The sequence below is a fragment of the Typopeltis vanoorti genome, chromosome 4 (genome assembly GCF_054136105.1).
Source record: "Typopeltis vanoorti isolate ZY-2024b chromosome 4, IOZ_Tvanoo_1.0, whole genome shotgun sequence".
NCBI classification, from domain to species: domain Eukaryota; kingdom Metazoa; phylum Arthropoda; class Arachnida; order Uropygi; family Thelyphonidae; genus Typopeltis; species Typopeltis vanoorti.
In genome coordinates, this window is record NC_143552.1 from 50,479,310 (window position 1) to 50,503,311 (window position 24,002).

The 24,002-nt window shown below is 35.1% G+C and overlaps 1 protein-coding gene across 2 annotated transcripts in view; it reads right to left on the reverse strand.

The window, feature by feature from the left end:
- The window catches only part of mbc (dedicator of cytokinesis protein myoblast city), a 643,249-nt gene that overhangs the window by 156,544 nt on the left and 462,703 nt on the right, over nucleotides 1-24,002 (reverse strand). For both annotated transcript variants that reach the window (XM_090391142.1, XM_090391141.1), the window contains exons 29-30: nucleotides 20,425-20,483; nucleotides 9,419-9,615 (exon numbers count right to left, since the gene is read on the reverse strand). In XM_090391142.1, coding sequence (XP_090247268.1) covers nucleotides 9,419-9,615; nucleotides 20,425-20,483 — 256 coding nt within the window. The remainder of the gene's footprint in view (nucleotides 1-9,418; nucleotides 9,616-20,424; nucleotides 20,484-24,002) is intronic.

The following is a 24,002-nucleotide window of genomic DNA, read 5'->3' on the forward strand; positions in this document are numbered from 1 at the left end:
TTGCTAACACATCTGATTCAAAAGGATATCTGCAGAAAAACAGAAGAAAACAGATAAATAGATGGTCTTCTAAGAGCTGAAGATACCTGACCAATGGAGGTACAAAGGAATTTCCATTTCTGTTCAAATCTGTTTACATGTTTATATGAATTGCAGTTTCAGCTTTAATTGCAGAACAAGGGCTCATCACTTCACCCTTAAGTCAATTTTTATTGGGAAGATTTTGAAATTAATCTGTAATTGTACAGAAATAGTGCCTAATACCCTTTCATTATTATCTCACACTTCATGTATGATCTTTAAACTTAATTTTATGAGGAAAAGTCAGTAAGTTACAGATAGTTGTAAAAAATAAAACAAGTGAAATACAAACCTTAATAAAACATTTCTTTCTCTACATAATCTATGCCAACCAAAATGACAAATCTACATTTATACACTTTTCTTCACTTTATCGGTACTTCAAAACAAGCAATACAGAATTCTTTTTCAGTTGTCTCAGCCAACTCTGCATCCCATTTTCAACCTCCTGATCATCAACAAAATGTTTACCACCACCAAGGCATTGAGTTTCAGCAGGCCAAAAAAGTGAAGTCATGCAGGAACAATACTCCTCTTGTCAGCAGGACTGAACTTTTTGGCAAAATGCATTCTGAAGTTTCAATAACATTTCACAGTATGATGTAGCATTTGCATTTTCACCACACTTCTGAAAACAAGCCAGCAGTACTTCTTGAAAATCCCAAAAGAGCATAGACATAATTACTTTCTCACTGATGCCGTATTGGTCATCATTGTGATGTGTTGAGCATACCTGCAAAAATTTCTAGACCCAGTTGTAAACTGCTGCACATGGCAAACACTTCTTGCCATAAAGAGGCATTTCTTTATGAATGTTCTTTGCCCACAAGAGACACACAACAGCACACTGCAAGAGTTGTACAATCCTAGAGCATAGTTGCTATTTTGACTGCTGGAAGCAGCTACAAAACATGCACATTTGCTACATCATTATCTTAGACTATACAGCTACCCAGTGATGCATACTGAAACATGTTCACTTCTAATTCATTTGTTCTGCTTTTGTTTTTGCAACATACGTGCATATTATAGTCTAGAAAAAAGAAAGCAAATAATACAATATGACCATGGGTATAAAAAAATCTTGCCTACAAATGAAAATATACATCTCTGAAGAGTGTTTTTGCTGTTGTACTCCATAAAAGGAGTTCGTGCCAACCTGGTTAGCTGAGTGGAGGGTATTCACTTTTCAACCAATAGGATCCAAGTTCAAATGCTGTCATGGATATGGGTAGTTGTGATTCTCTTTAGGTGAGAGATGAATTTCAATACCCAGTGTGGATATCGAAATTCATGTGGGTAGCATCAGGAATACAATTTCAAAATAGTATAGCACACACAAAAGAACTCAAAACAATAAGTGGAAGACATTAAGCTAAAAGCCTAAAGTTCTATGAGGGGCACCCTCCATGGGTGCTATTGGCTTTATAGCTGGTCAGTGGCACATTATAGCTGCAAATATAATAAAAATGTTAAAGAAAATAATATCTAATGAAAAATACAAAAATAGGGTTCACTGACTCTAAATTCATACTGCATACAAATTACTATTATTTAGCCATCTCCATAGAGTGCTGCGACTTATTGTGAAAGACAAACCAACATACTTCTTTTTTCCTTCTAGCAACCCATGGCAGGATCTTGTTTGTGCTAATGGTACACAAGTTTTTAAAAAGAATAAACAATGGATAACTTCTGTAAATGGAAAAATTTATAAAATTTTCATCCAGAGACATCCAGCAAGGACACCCTCAGGAGGAATTAAACTGGAATACAGGCATAAGCATATGTAAGAGAAAATTGTTGCCAGAATGGAGCCTTTAGGATCTATAATTTAATAATTTATGTATGCACATAACAAGAGTTCGTTTATGAATAATATAATTTTCTTACATGAGATTCTTGCTATTAAGGAGGGTTTATGTTAGGGAGGGTTTTTACCCTCTTATGTTTCTGCTGTTGGTCTATGATGAGAACCAACAGTTTGAAACAGCTGTCAGGTCAGTGAAATCTAACTACACTAATAAAAGGTGAATATATGATTCATGTCTTTTAAGTAGTGCTAAACCAAAGGCAACTCCCATGTGAAGGTTATATTCTCATGAGCTCTCAGGAAAATATGACCCAGCTATAAAGAAAAAATGGATATATATTATCCTTTATAGCAGTAACAGTCACGTATTTAGGTTTATGTGATGGTTTAAACTGAGAGTGGTGGCTGACTACATGCCAGTGATGAACAGGATTGACGTAGACTGTCCAAGCTTGTACAGACCAATTGCAGGTCAATGGCAACACATCCAGTTTCAATTTTGGAGGTCCAAGCAGTATCAGTGAGTGAACAGTATGGCGTACCCTCATACTATGTGCCATGGGAGTCAATGCCCTAATCGTGCACTGCTGTCAACAGTGGTGCACGATAAGGGCATCAGCTCCCGTAGAACACAGTATGAGGGGTACGTCATACCTTTCACTCACTGATGCTGCTTGGACCTCCAAAATTGAAACTGGATGTCATTTGTGCCATCATTGACCTGCAATCGGTTTGTACAAGCCTAGACAGTCTGGCATTCATGCATCCTACAACCATTTCAGTATGACAATATGCTACCCCACTGAGCCACAACTACATAGGCATGGCTTGAGGAGCATTCATCTGAGTTTGGGACCAATCAGTGGTCCCAAGGTTCCTGGATATAAATCCAATCAAATCTCTCTGAGATGCTGTGGAACGAGATATCAGATGTCATTCCAGGAGTGACATCTAAAGTGCAGTTGTGAACAATGCTGTAACAGGCATGACTGTAACTACCTCCACCAACCCTCTGGCATCTGGTGGAGTCAATGCCTTTGAGAGTACAGGCTGTTATTTGCACTAGAGGAGGACTGACATGCTATTAGGTAGGAATCTCTAATGTTTTGTCCATTGAGTGTATATATAATTTTTTATTTTTTGAGCAGAGCATGTAAGGATTTTCCACTAAGTAGTAAAATATGTAATAGGTGTTTCTTTATTTTCTCAAACTTATTTGTTTTAACCTTATTGTCGTAGTGCTGATTTGGTCAGCACTACAAGAAGTAACAATATGGTGTCTTGGCCATTATGACAAGTGAAAAAATGTTCAGATGATAAACAGTGCAATACTGACTCATTTTGCAATGATATATTTTTTACCATAAAATGGCCAGCATACCATCATGTTGCTGGTCACATATATACTTTACTGTTTTTTTTTGTTTCCTTTAATTTTAGTTTTTTTTTCCAAATTTTAGTTTCATAATTTTGGACTAAATTTATAGTTCAATCCATTCCTCATCTTCCCTTTTTACTTTTGATATTCACATTCCTTTTCAGCTATTCAATGTACATATCTAAATTCCACACAGCTAAACTTCGTTCTCAACACCATATCACATTTTGATTCATCAAGTTCAGCTTCAAATATCTTGTCCTCTCTACTTTCTGAAGTTGCACTACCAGGTGTATTCTTTTAACTACCCTTAATATAATCTAAATTTTATATTATATATATAAATTTGCCTTTGGTTAGTAGGGCAGGGGAAGCTTCACCAAATAAGTTTAGCTATTTCAATTATTACAATGATTAAAGGATTGACATGAAACTGTAGTTTCAGAAAAGTACTGCATTTCTTTTATATTTTTGTGAAGAGTTCATCTTGCTTGACTCACTGTAGCAGTAGTAGTAGGGTATTTTTAACTGTTTTTTAAATTGGTATCTTTGTTGTTCAAAAGGAAATTTACTATGACATATTTAAAACCAAAAATGCAACATGAAAATTGAATATAAAGATATCCTAGCTGTCTGGGACAATTATTTTGAAAAACTGTTAAAGAAAACAAGAAGTGACAGAATAGTGGTAGAAAATCTTTAAGAGGAATGGAATCGGGAGAACATACCAATACTTGAGATAGAAAAAGCCATCAAATCATGAAATGCAGAAAGGCAGCTGAAGTAAATGATATTCGACCAGAAAAAGTTTAGAAGTATAATAGTTTTGTAGGGGCTTTACTGCATAATTCAGAGGGCCTGGTCAGAAGGTCAAATTCCAGATGATTGGAGTAGAGCTCTAACAAGGGAATAAAGCTGAATGTGAGAATTACAGAGGGATTTCCCTATTAAGTGTTCCATGTAAGATTTATAAAAATATACTTGAGAAGAAGGAAAGAAAAATTATATAAGGGACACTTGGAGAAGAAATGCTGGGTTCAGGCCAAACAGAGATGGTTAGGATCAGGTTATCAGGTTTTACTTAAAAAAAATACAGTGGTTTCAATAAATTTATGAAAAAAAAAAGAAAATTCACAATAACTCAAAAACTAAGATGGATTTCATGCAATTTGGTGAAAAGCAGTATGATAAGAGATGTGAAAAAACATCCACAAAAATTGTAAATAAATAAATTAAAATTTTGGTGGATGTATTTTCACACTGCTCCTGCAAAGCTCTCTGAAGTCCATAAAGTTTTGGGGAGGAGGAGATTTCAGAGCAGCAACACTAGCGAGCATCCCAGACATAGTCACCAGTATTAAGATCAGGCAACCACATTGGCCACTTCATACACATGATAGTCTCTTCTTGAAGATATTGGACCAAGAGTTTCACTTAAAGAGTGTTAACAAGCATTATTGTCTTGTAGTATAAATGTATCCCCTATTGCACCTGCATACAGACAAACTTCGGGATCCAGGACCTTGCTTCTATAAACTGCAGCATTCATGGTTCAAGTAGAAAGTCACGTACAGGTCGGTGCATGCACTCAATGAGATGCCTTCCCAAACCCTCACACTACCCACCACCACCATTAGTGTCCCTTTCATGCATGTTAGAGAAATAATGTGCCCCTGGTTCACTCCAGATAAGAGCACTCCTGGTTTCACTTTGTAGAGAAAATCAGGTCTGTAAACAATTCTAACCCCTCACTGGTCTTGGGTCCAGCTGAAGTGGAGCCCGGTGCATTTCAAATATTCTCTCCTATGGCGTGGGAATAGGATTATGCAGATTGTCATTTTCCTAGTAGACCACCTTGTGAAGCTTTTTGCACACAGTGGAAGCAGATACCAACGATCATACAGTTGATGTGAGATCAGATCATGGCTACAAATGAGTGGCACTATCAACAGTATGTGCAAATGAGCAACGGGTAAAAGCAAACATTTTGGTGACATTATTTGATAGCAAAATTTTTGGATTGGCTAAAGATATCATTTAACCAATGAAATCAGGTGGCAAGCCAATTAGGTGTATGTAAGTTGTTCCGTGGTTCACAGACTGTGGAACCAATTCCAACAATCATAAACAGCATCCCAGATATACAATAAAGGAAAGTTATGAACTACAGCTGCAGTTGATCATCAATATTTCTAATTAGGGGTAGCACTCCTGTTTTTAGAAATAATCGGAAATATTGATCATCAACTGCAGTTGTAGTTCATAGCTTTACTTTATTGTATATCCAGGATGCTGTTTATGATTGTTGGAATAATCTGTTGCTCATTTGCACATACTGCTGATAGTGCCACTCATTTGTATAAGATAACCAGACCCAGTGTCACATTTTACATAATGTACCTGACCCTCTCCCCCCCAACACAAATTATTACAAATTTTCTCTTTGTTCCTTAATTTATGGAAAACAGTGTAGTTGAGAAATCATGAGAATATTACAAGGATTTGTATTTCAGTTTTGCAGATTTAGCAAAGGCATATGACAAAGTGCCAAGAGAAAAGTTGGTCAAAACACCACAACTATATGGTGTAAATGGGACATTATATTGATCAATAGATAGTTTATATTTAAGTTGTAAGTCAGTAGTTAAAATTGAAGCACTGAAAGATGGTTTGATGTAAAATCAGGTATGAAACAAGGATATGCAATATTGCAACTCTTATTCAACATCTATATGAATTGCATTATGAAAGAAAGTGGCATTGAACCTAATATCATAATTGGAGATGTTAATCTCAAGCTCTTTACTTTATGCAAAGGATGTTATAATCCTAAATGAATGCAGCACAAGCTTTCAAGATTCCTTAACTAACATGAATAACAGAGGTAATATACATGACACAAAAATCAGCAATAAAAAAAGACAAAGACAATGAAAATAGGTTGGAACATTGAAAATATCAGCTGCTTCCCAAATGAAGAATGTGTAGAACAACATTTCAGTAATTTAGGCACAATTTTTATTGAAAATAGCAAATTAAATATGGAAATAAACAACACAATTAGCAAAACTGTGATAGGCAGTTAACTAAATAAATTTATATGGAATAAGAGAGAAATTAGTCAAAACACTAAACTAACAGTATAGAAATGGCATTCAAACCAGTTTTAACTTATGGATCTAAGAGATGGGTTAAAGTAAAAAAAAAAAACAGATCAAAACTGGAGACCACAGATATGCAAGTTCTGAGAAAAATTAGGGAGGGAAAGGATGGCATTAATGGCAGAATAATGAGGATTTTAGGAAGTAACTTGACACTGTAATGTATGAGCAGAGCTACTCTCAGTTTGAATAGGCAGAAAAAAAAAGGAATGGGAGAGGAAAGATTAAAGATCTTACTGTGTCAATCCACCTGGATATTGGTCTTCCTGGAGGAAGACCAATATCCAGGTGGATTGACACAGTAAGAAGTGCCTAAGGAGAACAAAACATAAGATCTGATAATACTGGAGTCCTGGCAGATAAACTAATTTGGAGGAAAACTGTCAACAGGAAGTTAGTAATAATGTAAACTTTTCATGTAACTCTATCATAGTATCCTCAACACCCCTTGAAGGTATACAGACATTAGATGATGATAAAAGAAAATAATAAATTAAAAAAAAACTATTCCAATAATTTTGTTGATGAATATGGAATTATAACAAAATTATATTAAAAATATGTCTATATATTGTGAACTCAGGAATAGTTTAACAAAATCTACTATGCTGAGATTATTCTAAATGAGTATTCTTGCCATTCTTTACATGCAGTACAGTTTAAAATTGAAAGGTGAATTTTGATTACTTTTAAGACGTTGATGTTTACCATGATGTTTCTGACAAAATGCACATTATTCAAACATTTTCTGTTTAGTATTGGTGCTTCTATAAAAAATCTGACACTGGGTCTACAGTTACAGTGTAATGTGCTAGATTATATAACTTTGATTTGACTAATTACATCACTAGAAACTAGAGCTGAAACCATTACTACAATGGCTTGACAAATTTTAATAGAAATAATCAATAACAAATTTTATTAAACTGCATCCAGCTAGTGTAATCATTAATAAGCATGACCCACTGTGCCATAAAATCTGAGTGAAATGAAAATTTGAATTATACATTTTTTTGCATACATCCTAAATTCCAAGTTTTATTAAATTCTATCCAACAAGACAGAGTTATATATTTTGATGCATTTTGCTTTTGCAAAAGGACTGATTGAAATAGAAACTGGAATGGCTTGTAAAATATTTGTAAGGATTCTGAATATCAAATTTCAATAAAATTAGTCTGGCTGGAGTTTTGGAATAACCTGCATCAAGACAAACCACACCTAAAGTCAAATTATTTAATAATATACGAGAGTGGTCTGAAAAGTTCTCAGCCTAACAATGAAAAAATGAATTTATAATTTCAAAATTATTTTTATTTTTCAACATAATCTCCCTTAAGACTAATACATTTATTCCAGCATGCTCAAGTGCCATTATCCCATCCCTGTAGTGGTTCTCAGTAAGATCTGCAAAATACCCCTCTACAGCTGCAATCACCTCTTGATTTGAGGGAAAAAAAAAAAAAAAAAAAAAAAAAAAAAACGCTGACCAGTGAGGAAGAGTTTTACTTTCAGGAAGGGATAGAAGTCAGAGTCAGCCAAATCTGGGAATAGGGTGGATGTTCCAACAATTCATAGTGCAGATCCCTTAATTTTCCCATTGCCAAAACATCTTTCTGGGCAGGTGCACTGTCTTAATAAAAGATGATTTTTTTCTTCTGCAAACCGGGTCTTTTCTCACGAATTTTTTTGTCTAGTCTGGTTAAAAGATCAGAATAATATTCCCCGGTTATTGTTTTACTCTTTTCAAGATAATTAATAAACAAAATGTCCTTTAGTTAATTTGTTAATTAACAATGTCCTTTAGCATCCCAAAACGCCGATGCCATGACCTTTCCTGCTGATGGAACCAACTTTGTCTTCTTTGGCACTGAAGAACCAGCTTCTGTCCACTGTTTTAACTGCTGTTTGGATTCTGGTGTGTGTAATGGTGAATCCAAGTCTCATCCATAGTAATAAATCAATGTGTGAAATCAGTTTTATTCTTGTTAAAACCCTCCAAGTACTGTTCAAGAGATTTTCATGCGAGTGTGTTTTTGATCTGCTGTGAGCAAGCATGGCACCCATCTTGCACAAAGCTTTTTTTATTTGCAATCCTTCGTGCAAAATATATCCTACATGTTCTTTTGAAATGTCTATAGTCTCAGCAATTTCATGCACTTCATCAATGATTTCTGGTGTTGATACACTTTTCGGACGGCCTTCACGTGGATCATCTTCAAGGCTAGTACAGCCATGTTTAAACTCGGCGGTCCATTTCTTAATTGTCGAAAACGAAGGAGAAGAGTGCCCATAAACTTTTATGAATTTTGAATGATTTTTTTTGGTGTTAACCCTTCTTTTACAAAGAAGTTTATAACTGCATGACATTCAATTTTACCCATTTCAAGGGATGCAGGCTACACTTTTGCTTCATATAGCTGTATAAAAGAAACTACTTGACAGAATGACTTGCAATTTCACATAGATGCTTATGACAATCCATCCAACTTAGAAAAAAATCTTGCCGACAGTGTTGCTATCTATGGTCGAGGCCGAGAACTTTTCAGACCACCCTCGTAAAAAAAATCATTAATCATCCTAAGCCATGTCTATTTTTGGCACACTACTTATAGAGTACCTTGAAGTTTCTGTTATGCCATGAGTGACAATTACTTGTTACCATAGTTTGACAAGTACATTAACTTGTTAAACATTTCCTCACTTTCACATGACTAGCTAAATACAATACAATTCACAGAAACCAGAATAACTATATTGTCATGCAAGTGAACCATTATATTTGCATTTTTATTATATTGATAATTCAAATGTTTTACTGTTTGCTGTTTCAACTAAATAAAATAAGTAAAAATATCTGAGATCTGCTATTATTAAATATACTAAGTAGATGTCAAAATGACATAATAAATGTCAAAATTTTAAACCTTCTAAAGGATGATTTAGAAAAAAAAAAAAAAAAAATTTAAATGATATATAGCTCACCTCATGGAAATTTCCATTTTTTTCTTTAGAAGAACTATCATACTGAGATGGTGACTGTACTCTGGGAGAATAAAACTCACAGAGCATCATATCAAAGAATATAGGAATTGTGGCTTTTCGAAGTTCGGGTTCTGGAATCAGTGTCATTTCCAAGAATGGGCCTACCATCCCAGGAACAAAATACACCTTATTCTGGCCTATAAAATATGCAATTTTTTTTAAAAATTTAATTTGATAGCCTTTATAAAGTAAATCAAATTTACAGATATTCAATTCTGGCCATATTCTCCTAACTGGTATTATTGCTATTGTTATGTCATTTGGTTCGTTGTTTATTATTTAATTTTATATACCTTTTCTCTTATTTAATTCTAACCTTTTCTCTTTTCTTATCTACATTTAAAACCCTAACTTTATTACGAGCTTCGGTGCTAGTTACAGAAGTTATCTATACAATCTGGCCGATCCCTAGATTGATCACATGCATCAACTACTTAGACAAAGAGTAGGTTAGAAGGTTTCCTTAACCATGGAAAACTCTCAGACAAACATACAGCGATGATCAATCTACCATCAATGCTTAGCATTTAATTATCTATATCACCTTTGTCAATTGTCGTTTGCAGTCATGGTTATTGACATACTATTCTATCCTGCTCTGGTTCTAGGTTAAATGAGTGGTACATTGAATTCAATCTCAGGCCAAATTTCAGGTAAAATACAAAGCACATTTATTGAGATCATAAGATTACAAGTTCACATACATAAACTCTACTTAATTAATATCATTCTAAGTTATAGAGCAATTTAGGACAACTAAATCTCAACTTAACTGGATTCTATAATGAGCTCTCTATAAGGTTAAACATTCCCTCTATACAATATACTGACTTAAATTTGCATCCATACAATTATTCTGCTTAATCTCATTAATCACTTCACATAATATATTTGACACACTACATCTATTTAACATTCTCTAAAGAAACATTCACTGGAGTTATACTGTTGCTATCTACAATAATCACTTAAGAGTTCTACACTAAACGTCCTTGCACACTATCTTACAACATTTCTTCTCTTCAAAAGGAAAAGGAAAACTAAAATCTGTACATTACCAATTATCTGGATGTACAATAGGTCCGTTACTTAGTTCAGCTTGCACTGCTCGGTTCTTCTTCCTCTAATGTGACTAGAACGTCTCAGTCTGGTTTTGACCCATGTGGTCACACTTCGATCTGGCAATCTCGAAAAGCTGTAGTTTTTGCCTGCTCTTGACTCACTCCGCTAACGTTTTTCACCGTCCGCATTGTCAACCCGACTGCCGTACTCAGTTATTCCTCTCCGAAAATGTACCGAGCCAGGACTCTGGAATGACGATTGTCGACATCAAACTACCCAAGGCGGTCCGGAATCCAAGAATAGGTGAGAGAGAGAGACCCGACATCCATGAAGAATGGAAAAAAAAAAAAGCCCTTTCGAAGGGGAGCAGACTCCTTTTATCTTGCACCTTTGGCACCCTCTTTACTGCTATGTTTTTTCTTGCTCGGTATGTATCCTTTTGCATGCGGGACGGTCCCTTATACTGCGTCTCCTTGTGCATGATCCTCTCCTCCATGTCTTTCGAGAAATACGAGCACGCGCTGTTCTCTGTGCAAGAGCCACTGCCTTAGGCCAAATGTTCACCTGAAAGTTTCGCCAGTGGACTTTGAACTTTTGGTTTTAGCTCATGACAAATAGAACATTTCATATAGAATATCTCTTAATTGTTACAGTTTACAAAGCAGATCATATTACTTAGATTAAATAAATTCCATATTAAGGTATCCAATTTATAGCACTTTTTACGGTCTGCTTCTTTACTTAAGCACAAGCATCTCCTTGTTGATTTATTACACTTGTTAAATCCTGAATGAAAAACTCTTCATTCAAGATCTAACAAAGGTTTCTCCTTTCTCTAAAAAAAGTTTTTAACAATTTTTTTTTTTTTCAAGTCATCCCTCAATTCTCTGGAAAAGACCTTTCCATTTTGCCTGGGTCTTAAGTCATATCTTGACTGAGCTAAGCCCTTATTTCCCTCATCAATCATGTTCTCCTCATATCTCTGAGCCTGCTCATCCTTATAGTTTATACCAGAGATTATTCCATGTCTGTTGTAGTTGGAAAAAAATTCATTCGAGGTGTAATGTTCTTGCTCCCCTCGGATTTTTTCTCTCCTCTGCCAGCACACCATGGGCTCACCCTTGTTGTTACTTCTCTGGTGATTGCCCACTACTTGAGAATTCCCCCCTTTTCCCCACATGCTTTCAAGCACACCAGCCTGTCTGACCTACATTTGTACAGTTTTAACCAGTATTGAATGCACTACCATAGTCTTTTCCCAACGTGCCCTCTCTTTTATCTTGAAGGTCACTGAAGACAACTTTTCTATGATCTCAAATGGTACCGCAGCACCATTTCCAAAATTCCCCCCTTTTTTATTACTGGAATATTGCTCTAGGAGGACCAGGTTCCCTGGTCTTAGATCTTTATATCTCCTTAGCTTGTTTGCATACGATCTTGCACGTTGTGAGCAGATGTTGTTGGACTCAGCTACCAATTCATGTGCCACTTTGTTCTCCCTGATTAGGTTGTTCAGATAGTCATCTATGTCGGGGAAACCTGCGTTGACTCGGGAAATTGTGAAGTCACTTGGGAACAATGGCTCGAAACCATAAAGTATGACTGCTGTGGCCTCCCTGATAGCAGCATGGAGAGCAGTCCTACGTGCAAACAGGGTGTGTGCTAAATGGGTGTCCCAGTCCGACAGTCGACTATCTGCAAGCTTGGAAAGAGTATGTTTTAATGTTCTGTTCATCCTATCGCACATTCTGTTTCCTTGTCGATGAAAAGGAGTAGTGAATAGTTTCTTTATTTCTAACAGTCTACAAAGCTGCAACATCACTTCAGCAATGAAATTTGAGCCTTGGTTTGATAGGAGGGTTTAAGGTGTTCGATACCTGGAAAAAATTAGTTTAAACAACTTATTTGCTAGAGTCTTTGCTGTCTGATCCTTCATGGCTGTGGCTTCAGGAAACCTCAAGAACATATCAATTACTACAACTATGTACTTGTTGCCCTTCGAGGAGGTGGGAAGTGGGCCCACAATGTCCATGGCCACAGCCTGAAAAGGACACGAGGGGATTGGGAAAGGCTGGAAGGGAGCCTTTCCCGTGATGTTTGATTTCTGCTGGCATAAGCAGCATGAGGATACATATGGATACATCCTCTCTCATTCCTTTCCATAAATATCTGTCCTTTATTCTTTTCCATGTCCTATGAATTCCTTGCTGACCTGCTAGGTCCGAGTTACGAAATGTGCAGAGCACCCAAGGAATCATGATCTTCGGAACCAAGATTTTTTCCTTCCATCTTCCCGTAACATCTTGTTTTGACAACAAAAGACCATCCTTATCCATGTGCAAGGTATAATAGAACAATTACTTGTTTGAGAGTTTCTCACCATTGGATAATTTTTTGTATACCCCCCCCCCCCCACCGGATCCATTTTCTGAGCCTCAATTATATCAGGTTTTTCCCAGATTTGAAATGGGGGGTGTAAGCTCCTTCTTCCTCTTCTCATCGATCATAAGCACGGAGCTGACAATTTCCTTATCTGGGCATGTGTTCTCCACAGGTTCAGAATCTAAAGATCTGGAGAGATAGTCTGCCACAACATTCGCCTTCCCAGGGATGTAATCCATCTCAATATCGAATTCCTGTATCTTGAGAAACCAACATATAATTCTTTGATTTTTATCCTTCATGGATGAGATGAAGGATAGGGGCTTGTGGTCTGATCTCAGTGTGACATGTTGTCCCAATAATATGTATCTGAACTTCCTAAGGGCATAGATAATTGCTAGGGCTTCCTTTTCAATCACAGAGTAGTTTTTCTCAGAGGAGGAGAGATTTCTGCTAATGAAAGCAATCAGTCTGAAGTCTTCTCCCTCCCTTTGCTCTACTACCGAAGCAATTGTATCATTGGAGGCATCGGCAGAAAGAAAGAAGGTTTGTCCAAGTCTGGGATAGGTAAGAACAGGTGACTTGGTCAAAGCTAAGTTTAGGGCTTGGTGGGCACGCTGTTGTTCTTCCTCCCATGTGAATTTTACCCCTTTTTTGTCAATCTCACTACGGGTTCCATCAGCTTAGAACACTCGGGAATGAATTTATGATAGAAGTTGATCATGCCAAGGTATCTTCGAACCTGTCTCACTGTGGTGGGGATCTTGGCATTCAATATGGCTGTTACATTATCTTTGGTGGGAGTTATCCCTGCCTTGTTCACCACGTGCCCTAGATATTCCACCTCTCTTAGAAAAAACTTGCACTTTGAACATTTCAGTGATAGGTGGGCTTCGCTTAATCTGTCCAGAACCCCTATTAAGGTTTTCTTGTGTTCCTTTAAGTTAGGCGAGTAAACTAGCAGATCATCCTGGAAGCATATGACTCCCTTCCCCAACATTATCAGTCAGAGTAGTGTTCATTAGACACTGAAAACTCATGGCTGAGTTTCTGGTTCCCTGAGGAAGTCGGCAAAGTTGATATTTTTGCCATCTGGTGGTGAAAGCAAAATATTTCCTATCCTCCTTCCTAAGGAGAATCTGAAAGTAGCCAGAGTTCAGGTCTAATTTTGAGAAATATTTTGCTCCTTCCAGGCCAATCAACAAGTCTTCAATCTTACATATGGGGAAATCTATGGTCCTGGTGACCTTATTAACTTCTCTCAAGTCTAACACAAACCTTAGGCTACCATTCGGCTTATCTACGAGAATGAAAGGACTGTTCCAACAGGAAACAGATCTCTCGATGATTCCTGCCCTTTCATACTCTTGCAACAGCTTTTCTAATTTGCCCAGGTGTTTGAGAGGGGGTCTGATATTGCTTGACATATATGGGAGACTCCAATGTGATTTGCACAGCATGTTCAACTTTATCTGTGCAGGATAGGGAGCCAATCTCTTCAGTAAATACATTGGGATATTGTCGGTACACAGACTGAAAAAATTTCTTGATTTCTGCTTTCTCGAGGTCTGAGTTAGACAATTCATAGCATCTTGCATCAATCTTTCCTTCCATTCAATTGGATCTCTCTCTCTAGGTTACTTAATTCAACTCGCATAGCTTCATGCGCTTCCCATTCACTGCCGGTCTCAAATTTTGGTCGAAAAATCTTCCCACAGAGGAATAGTGATTGCTTATTAAAGTTACACATGAAATTATATTTTTCAAAAAATCAGGCCTAATATTACATGACTGCTTGTGTCACCTAGCTCTGGGAGGATTAGCATTTCATGTGTGAGGCTCACGGGGAAGCAAGGTATGGAAAGTCTTATAGTAGCCTTGGTTGTTGAAAGGAGTAAAACCTTGGCAACACCCATGATACTAACTGGTTTCTGTAATTCAATGAGACTATCGGGAGTTAAGGTGCTGAGTTTCTTAAACAATGACATAGGAATCACTGATACGTGGGCTCCAGTGTCAAACAGAAAGCTGCATGGGTCATCCTCAACCAATCCTACTACTAAGGACAGTGGAGACATAATTTTGATGTTTGAAAGAAATAAATTGTGAAAATTGAGCAAATTCAAATCGAAGGCAAAAATCAATGTTAAAAATCTACATTTATTTTTCTTAATAATGGTTTTTGTCCGACGATCGTGAGTCAAGTATTTAATATTTTATTTTGTAAAAGAAAATAGGATTGCACATCAAATATAGTTGTGATCTCGGGGAATTCTCGAAACTCTCGAGGACTATGCTGTCAGTTTCGAGTGATACCAATTCCCATTCCTAGTAATTAATACTTATAAATAGTAAAATTGTGACATAACATGCGTTATGTGTCTCGGGTATTATTATCAGTGCACAATTCAGTGATTTGTTCTGATTAATTTAATAACAATGATATTTTGTACTTATTAAATTACCCCATAATGAGTAAAAAGTCAAGTCAGAAAACCACACTCTTAAGTTATTTTAAGAAAGATGAAACCGATAAGCATAGTAGTGAAGACACCAAACCAACAACAGAATCGTCGATTTCTACAGTCTCTTTCAAATGTAAAACATGCATCTAAACACTGCTTATCAGGTATTAACAGTGAGTGGTTTAAAAAATTCCATTGGTTAGTGGTGAAAGATAATGGAATGATGTGTTCCACATATATGAAATACGGAAAGAGACGACCCACAAACAAGGAAGTGACTTGGGTAACAATGCTATGCACAAGACTTCGAAAAGAAAGCTTGGTTGACCATGAACAAAGCAAGTTACATACTGATTCTTGTTCAGATATAATTGAAAAACGTATACTAGAAGAAGCTGGAATAGGGCAAATTGAAAAATCAATTTTGAATAACTTGCAGAGAGATGCTTTTCTGGGAGCTTTAAGATCTATGTGTTGGATAGCAAAAAATGAGTTACCACATACTATATTATTTGAAAAATTGCTTGAGCATTGCAAGGCTATGGGCTATTCTTACTTAGAACATCTTAACGTTGGTAATAATACACATTATACCTCAGAAAGAATAATGCAACAGTTGATTGATATTTTAGCATCAGAAATTAGATCTGAAATATTGAAAAATATACATTCTACAGATTATTTCAGTGTTTTATGTGCTGAAACTACAGACATCTCTGTTTTAAAACAGCTGATTGTGCACATTAAATATGTTTGTCAACTTAGAAAAGAGGTCAGAGTTAGTTTTGTATCAACTTGCAATATCATTGATGGGAAAGCTGAGACTATAACTAACAAAACAATTGAAACCCTTGACATGGCTTAAAAACTTGCAATCTGGTGGGCCTAGAATATGATGGAACAGCTGTCATGATTGGAAAGCAAAAGGGAGTTGCAAAACCTCAAAGATAAAACAGATGGACTCATGGTCAACTGTCATTGTGTAAACCACCTACTAGCTCTTGCTAGTGCCCAAGCAGCTGCTGAAGTGCCTTATTTAGTCATGTTTAATGATATCTTAAGGCAATTATTTTTCTTCTTCCAAAATTCCTCAGTCAGGATGACTGGTTTAACCCAAATCCAAAATATACTAAACAGTCCTCAGATTAAACTTAAAATGGCTAGTGACACTAGATGGCTGTCTTATGATTGTGCAATACAGTCTCTAAGAGAATGCATGTGAATGTTATAGCTGCATTGGAAAGAAAGGCAACATGAAATGATATCACAGCTGAAGGTTTAAGTAAATATATCAGAACATACAATTTCGTAGCTTCACTAATGATGCTTTCAGATGTGTTTACTGCATTTATGTAACTTGTCTAGATCATGGCAAACGCAAGGTGTTGACTTAACTGAAATAGAGCTAATCTTAGAAGCCAGAAAACTATCCATCATGGAATTGAAAGACATGTAGTCATTTTCAAAATCTTCATCAGCATTTTTCAGGAATGGTCAGACCTTCACACTGATTATTCAGATTCTAATGTTATTACGTTTAAGAATACAATATATGATAAATACATAAGCACAGTTATTAAACACCTAGAAGCAAGATTTCCAGATATGCCAATCATTTCCTGCTTTTCAAGACTTTTCAATGCACAAATTCAGGCTTGTTTTGGTAATCTTTCTGTTTTTCATTCTTTGAACGTGTTCCATCCATTTGTGTGTTTTTTCTTTTTCTTTAATTTTTTCTATTACTGATTCCTGGTTTAATTCTTTCACAATTTCTTCGTTTCTTTTGTGATCAAATAGAGTATACTTTGCAGTTTCTCTCATAAACTTCATTTCTGCTGTTATTAATCTTTGTTTGTCTTTTTGTTTTACTGTCCAGATTTCACTTCCATACAACAGGATCAGTAAGGCTAATGTATTGCATACTTTTAGTCTGGTTTATTTTTGAACCAGGTTTGGTTTAAATATAGAGTTAATTACACCTGTTATTTTTAAATATTTTGCAATTTTTAGGTTTATATTTTTTCATTTTCATATGTAATCATACAACCTAGGTAGTTAAATGAATTCAACTGTTCTAAAATCTTGTTATCTATTACTATTTTAGTTCTTACTGGATCTGGTCCTTTAAATGGCATCATTTTTGATTTTTCTGTTGATATTATCATTCCATAATCTTTGGCTATATCATTTAGATTTAAAATAGCTTTCTGTAAGTTATCTTCTGAATTTGTAATTATTGTTTGGTCATCAGCAAAAAGGAGAGTGTTTAAGTTTACAGTAGGAGAAAGTTTAATACCTTGATAGAAATTTTTATTCCATTTTATTATTATTTCATTCAGATAAATATTAAAAAGAGTTGCTGAAAGGGGACATCACTGTCAGACTCCTTTGTTTATCTTTCACATATATGATAGCTCATGATTTAATCTTATTTGTATTTGATTATTTTCATATATACTTATGATAGCTTTTAGAATATTATTTTGTATTTGTCTTTCTTATATGTTAAATAAAATGCTTCTTTTAACTTTGTAAAATGATTTTTCAAAGTCAATAAATGTAATATGTGTTTCCTAAATTGTATTTTCTTCTTTTCTTTTGCATTTTAGGCAAAAGGCCGTGTCTATACATGATCGTCCTTTTCTAAATCTATTCTGTACTTCTAAAATAATGTTTTCAGAATATTTTATTAGTTTATTATTTAAAATTTTGCAACAGGAATTTAGTATACTTATACCTCTATAGTTTTTAAAGATAGGGATCACAATTGCTTTTTTCCATTCTATTGTGGGGTTACCAGTTGAATAGATATTATTTAAAAATAACAGGAGTCTTTCTTTGAACCTTGTTCCTGCATATTTATATAGTTCTAAACCTAGCTTATCTTCTCCAGGTGATTTTCCCTTTCTTGTTTCTTTCAGGCTGATTTCTGATTCTTCTTTAGTTATTTCCTTTTCATTAAATGATTGCCAGCTATCCTTTTTAAAATATTCAAACATCAGCAACAACTTTTACAATATTTCCCCTGAACTTCAAATTTCTATTAACTATCACCACAAGATCCCTTGCATCTTCCACTTCCTTTAGTATATTTCCTCCAATTGGAGTATACTGCCTACCATCATTGGACCTGAAATTAAGCATTTGCAATCTAGTCAGTGTAGAAACAGAAGAGAGGAAGTCATTCTTTCTAAACTCTGTGCAGGTCACAGTCGGTCTTATTTTATCTAAACCATGTTCTACATTAGAAACAAATTTGTTCCATGATTCCCTATGTCTTTTTCTGAGTTCTCTTTTAGCTATGGCTCTTATTCTTTTATATTCTATTTCATCCTCTAATCTTTTACTGCCATTTAAAATTATAAATTAAGCAATTCAATATCTACACAAAAATAAAATTCATAAACAAATGTGTTTAAATAATTTTTTGTAAAAAGTTAAATACATCATGTAATTTGTCTCAGTTTGATTAGTAAAAATTTCATTCCACTCTTGCATGAAGTGCTGGCACTCCACCAGAATATGACAAATGGTGAGACGCGTGTTGCAGGTAAATCATCAGCCCATAGCAAATAAGAATATGTAATGACTGTGACCTGCACAGAGTTTAGAAAGAATGACTTCCTCTCTTCTGTTTCTACACTGACTAGACTGCAAATGCTTAATTTCAGGTTCAACGATGATAGGCAGTATACTCCAATTGGAGGAAATATACTAAAGGAAGTGGAAGATGCACGGGATCTTGTGGTGATAATTAATAGAAATTTGAAGTTCAGGGGAAATATTGTAAAAGTTGTTGCTGATGTTTGAAATTATGGCTAAAGCAACTAAGGCTATGAGGCCAGGCTGTTAAAAGCATTATGTTAACTGCATGTGTTCTTTTGACCAATTTGTTTTGTAGAATGAAAAACCCATGTTTCTGGTAAGAAAAATCCTGCTACCTCTGTACGAGAATGGTTAACTCAGCATGAATGAAAAGCCCTTATATAAGAAGTTTTAACAACAGAAGGGCATAGTTGATACACACTGAACTATGGAGGCTCTATTGCAAAGGCTGTGAAGGCAACCCAGAGGATTACTGCAATACTAGGAATGACACTGACCAGCAGAGATAGGAGGATGCAGTTCCACTGTAAAGTACTGATCACACCATATATGCATTACAGATCTCATCAGGATTTGAAAGCGAAGTATCTTTTGAGAGGGTACATATGTGAAACATAATTTATTTATTTAGCATATGGCATAATAAAGACACATGACATCAGAATATATAAATACATATTTGTGCAGACAATAAAAATGAAACAAGTAATGCACATATACAAATATCAGGTAAAAAAAAAGTCTAAAATTTTAAGTCTAGTTCAGATAGCCAATCAAGAGCTGAAGGATCTGCCTCAAAAAAGTCTCTCAGGTCACTAGGGTAGGCTCTTATGCTGCAGTTCTCCACAATGTGCCGATGGTTTGATTTATGGCCCCACAGTCACATTGGAGTGTAGGTGATCTTCCTCACTTGTATAAGCTGTCTGCACAGATACCATGTCCTGTGCATATCCTATTTAGACTTTTCCATAGGTGACGTGGAAGCTCAATCCCTTTCGGATTTTGGTTGGGAAGGATATACTTGTTTAAGAAACATTTTGCGAAACATAAAAATAATATCAAGACTGCAGAATTTGGTTGGATAGAAGATAGAGAGATGATATAATTGAAATGTTTAAGCTTTTGAGAGGTATTTACTGGATTGACATCAGAGATTTATCATGTGGAAAACAAGAGGAAAGAACAAAAGTATATAGCAGCATAAGAATATTTTGATTTCATTTTACTAAGCAAAACTTAAATGGATAACTTCCAATATGGATGGTCCTTCTAGAAATGAGGTTTGCACACTATCAATCTGTTAAGTAGGGCAACAAAACACTAAACAGTTATTTTGAAGTTATACTCATCAACAGAATTTCCTAAAATAACAAAGACTTACTTCTGACATTTAAAAAAAAAAATTTCCCCTCCAAACTACTGTTTACTTACCAAGGTTAAACCACATAGATCTAATTTCAAATCCAGTTTCTCTTCTCATGTCTTTGTATCTATGATAATTAGAAAATATTTATGAAATGCATTTTTTTTTATTAGTAATCAATAATAATTAGATTTTCATACAAGCTAAACATTCTTCCAAAATGTATGTACTAGGACAATAAAAAAAAAAAGGTTATCGTCTGAAAAAAACAACAAAAAATGTAGTACTATGTATTACCACTACAAGACTTAATAACTGCAGTAATTCTGTGATTTGTACTGTTAAAATTTTTGAATGTAGAAGCAATATCTTGTGCCAGTTCTCAAAATAGTAGCTATTAATCTAGAGAATAATGTTATCTTGATCTGGCTTTGATTCACTTTTCCAAAATATTCTAGAGATATGGTTGCGAGGTTAGCAATGGGAATCCAACTTCGAATAGGCAAAACATCTTTTCTGCATAATTCTTCTACTAAAAAAATGACAACTGATAGTATAATTTTCATTTCACTGAAAGAGGGGTTCTTCCCTCTCTGAACTAATCAATCACTACAAATAAATGCAAAATATGCTGAATGTAAAGATATAACCTGACTATGTTGTATTATCACATCCAGTACATTTTAGATTGCATGAAAAAGTCCCACACCTCCAATCAATGGTGAGTCTGTTTATATATACATTAGGTCATTACATGCATTATATACATCACAGATTTAATGAGAGGTGTTCAACTGACTTGTCTTGTCAGATGTTATCTCCTTCCAGGAGGTTGACTACTATGAGCTTCCACCATTTATGGTTTTGTGCTTCTCTTTTGCATTCTTCATAGGAGACAAAAAGGTCCAGTCCTTAATATTTCTCATTCAATCTGTTCTTTGTCTTCCTCTTCTTCTTTTTCCTTGTATCATTCCTTATAGAAGTGTTTTTTGTAGGGATTCATGCCTTAGTATGTGACCAAGGTAGGTGGTTTTCCTTTTCTTAATGGTTTTCAACAGATTCCTATCTTCTCCAATCATCTCTAATATTTCTAAATTAGTTTTTTTAGACAGCCTAATTCTTGTTTTTGTGTGAATTTCCCTTGAGGTCAGAATATTTTTCATGCTAATGAAGGTTGATCTAGCAATTTCTATTCTTCTTAATAGTTTCTTATCACACTTTCCATTCTCTGTAATAGTTGACCCAAATATAGAAAACTCTAATATATAAATCTAAAGCATTTTCTCTGATCTTAATATTTATATCAGGTATTTTCCCTTTTTTTCTTGTTACCAGCATAGTTTTGGTTTTTTTGAAGTTGAAATTAAGTCCATATTTTTCACTTAGCTTCAGCGTCTCTCTTCTAGTAGGTTTTGAAGATCTTTTTTTATTTGCAGCTAGCAGTACTGTATCATCTGCATATTCTGACTACCTCAGCATTAAATTTTCTAAGGGAAAATGTATTTCAGTCAGCCTAGTCATTTTTCCATATGGAAGTTTGTAGGAGAGCATGGTTTCCATGAGAATACGATGCAAAACATAAGGAAATGATGACCTCGATAAATATTCTCTTTGGCATCCTACATGGGCAGTGGAAGAATCTGCTGTTCTTTCACTGGCAGGGGAGCAGATTGTAATATCTATTGCAGAAAACAAATGGGTATGTATATGAAAGAACCTACTGCAGCCATTATTAAGAAGAGAGAGGTCATTATTGTAAAGCACATGCTTGACAATCTGGCCTCATCCATTAATTTTAGTACTATCACACAGAGAACTGTGTCCATTAAAAGAAGTAGCCTAAGACAAGTGCAATATAAGATTGTCAAGGTCAATCTGAGTTAACTCAGAATCTGGTGATAAATAAATGGAACATATTGCAAAAAGGAATTCTACTCAGTGCAGGTCAGACATGCTGAAAAGGGATATGGTTACTCACAAGGATAGTGACTCCACCATGAGCAAATGCATCTCCAGTTCTGTACATACAAATAATAGTGAAATGGATTAAAGTATGGTCCTCACTGGATTTTATGTCTCCTGCAAACAAGTTATGCTCCGCAGAAAAGAATTTTCCTATTTTTTTTTTTTTTTTTTGTAGTAAACATCTGATTTTTAAAAGTTAATTATTGTCTTGCTTGCATCTATCAATTGATTTTAAGAACTATGAAAGACCAGCATCTATCGCTTACTTTGGAAAAAAACATTTAAATGTTTACATCATTTGATATGCCAGGATCAGTTCTTGTGTTTAATTTACATTCAGTGAAAGTATCCTTTTTTTTTTTTTTTCTTCTGTTGCAGCAGTGGTTTTCTTTCCAGGGATACTTTTGCCATAATTTTCTTGACAAGTGGGTTCTCAGTGAACACGATAATTTTTGCTGTTTCAGGAGTGTGAACATAATATGTTGAGCAATTAATGCACTCCACAAAGAAGCATCACCATCATAAAGTTCAGATATGCTGAAATTATCAGATGGGATAGACATCACTGTCAATATCTATCTTATCAATAGTGATAAGTTTGTGTCACTTTTGATATTTTCTTAACTGCCACCTTCTCAGTATTGTAAGAGGATTTCAGGACAGGTGTTGTGATGGTCAGCCTCCTCTTTGCATCATGATGTGAGATATTTTGTTGTTTTTTTCTCTTTTCTATCCCGTTTTCATTCTTTCACCTTTGACACACATGAAAATAAGTAGATGTGTGCTCTCTCACGGTTGACTCATTTAAGTTTCTTTGAGTAAGATTTATCATGCCCTGTCCTATCACAGCAGGCACAGATGGTAGATGCATAGACAGGCAGTCTATGCATGCCCATATATCTGATAGCATCTGAGTGGATTAGGGACACAGAGCTTAATGAGCTGGGATATCCTACTTTTATTGATATTATTAGGTTTGGGTGCATAAAAAGGATAATATTCCTGGTTGGAACCAGTGACTATTTCTACGTATCACGATGGGCCTCATATCTCTCCCTCATTGATCTGTAAGCTCTGAACAAATCTCTTCATCTGCAACATCAAGGAGATACCAATCTCATATTAATCTCTAGAATAGTTGAGTGTTTTATGAGGTATTACAATAATTGGTCCTCCCCACTGATGTCGTTCACAGTAGTTATATGTGATTCACAACGAGTAGATTTGATTGAATAATAGAAAACTAGGTTTTAATTTGTATGTTTTTTTTTTATTTATACTAGATGTATTTCCTCAACATGTTTCACTGTCTATATGGCTAACAGCATCTTCAGGAGGTTGCATAAAAGTAAAAAAAAATTATAAAAAATAAATGTTTTTCAACAGCCGCTAATATCTATAAATTGAAAAGATGGAATGATAGTTTAATCATGGGTATCACTGGGCATGTTATGTGCAGTGTCTACGTTGTTGTGTAAACTCTGTATAGTAAATATACTGTCAGAAAAATAAAAGCAACTACATAATAGAGTTCACAAAAACAAAATCTTTTTCAATTCTAATAAATTTGTATTAAATTTTTCAAATTATAATTTTAATAACCTAGAAGCTTCAGTTCTAAACAAAGGTTACTGATGCCATCACTCCTAGACACACATCAAGCATGGACATTATAGTCACT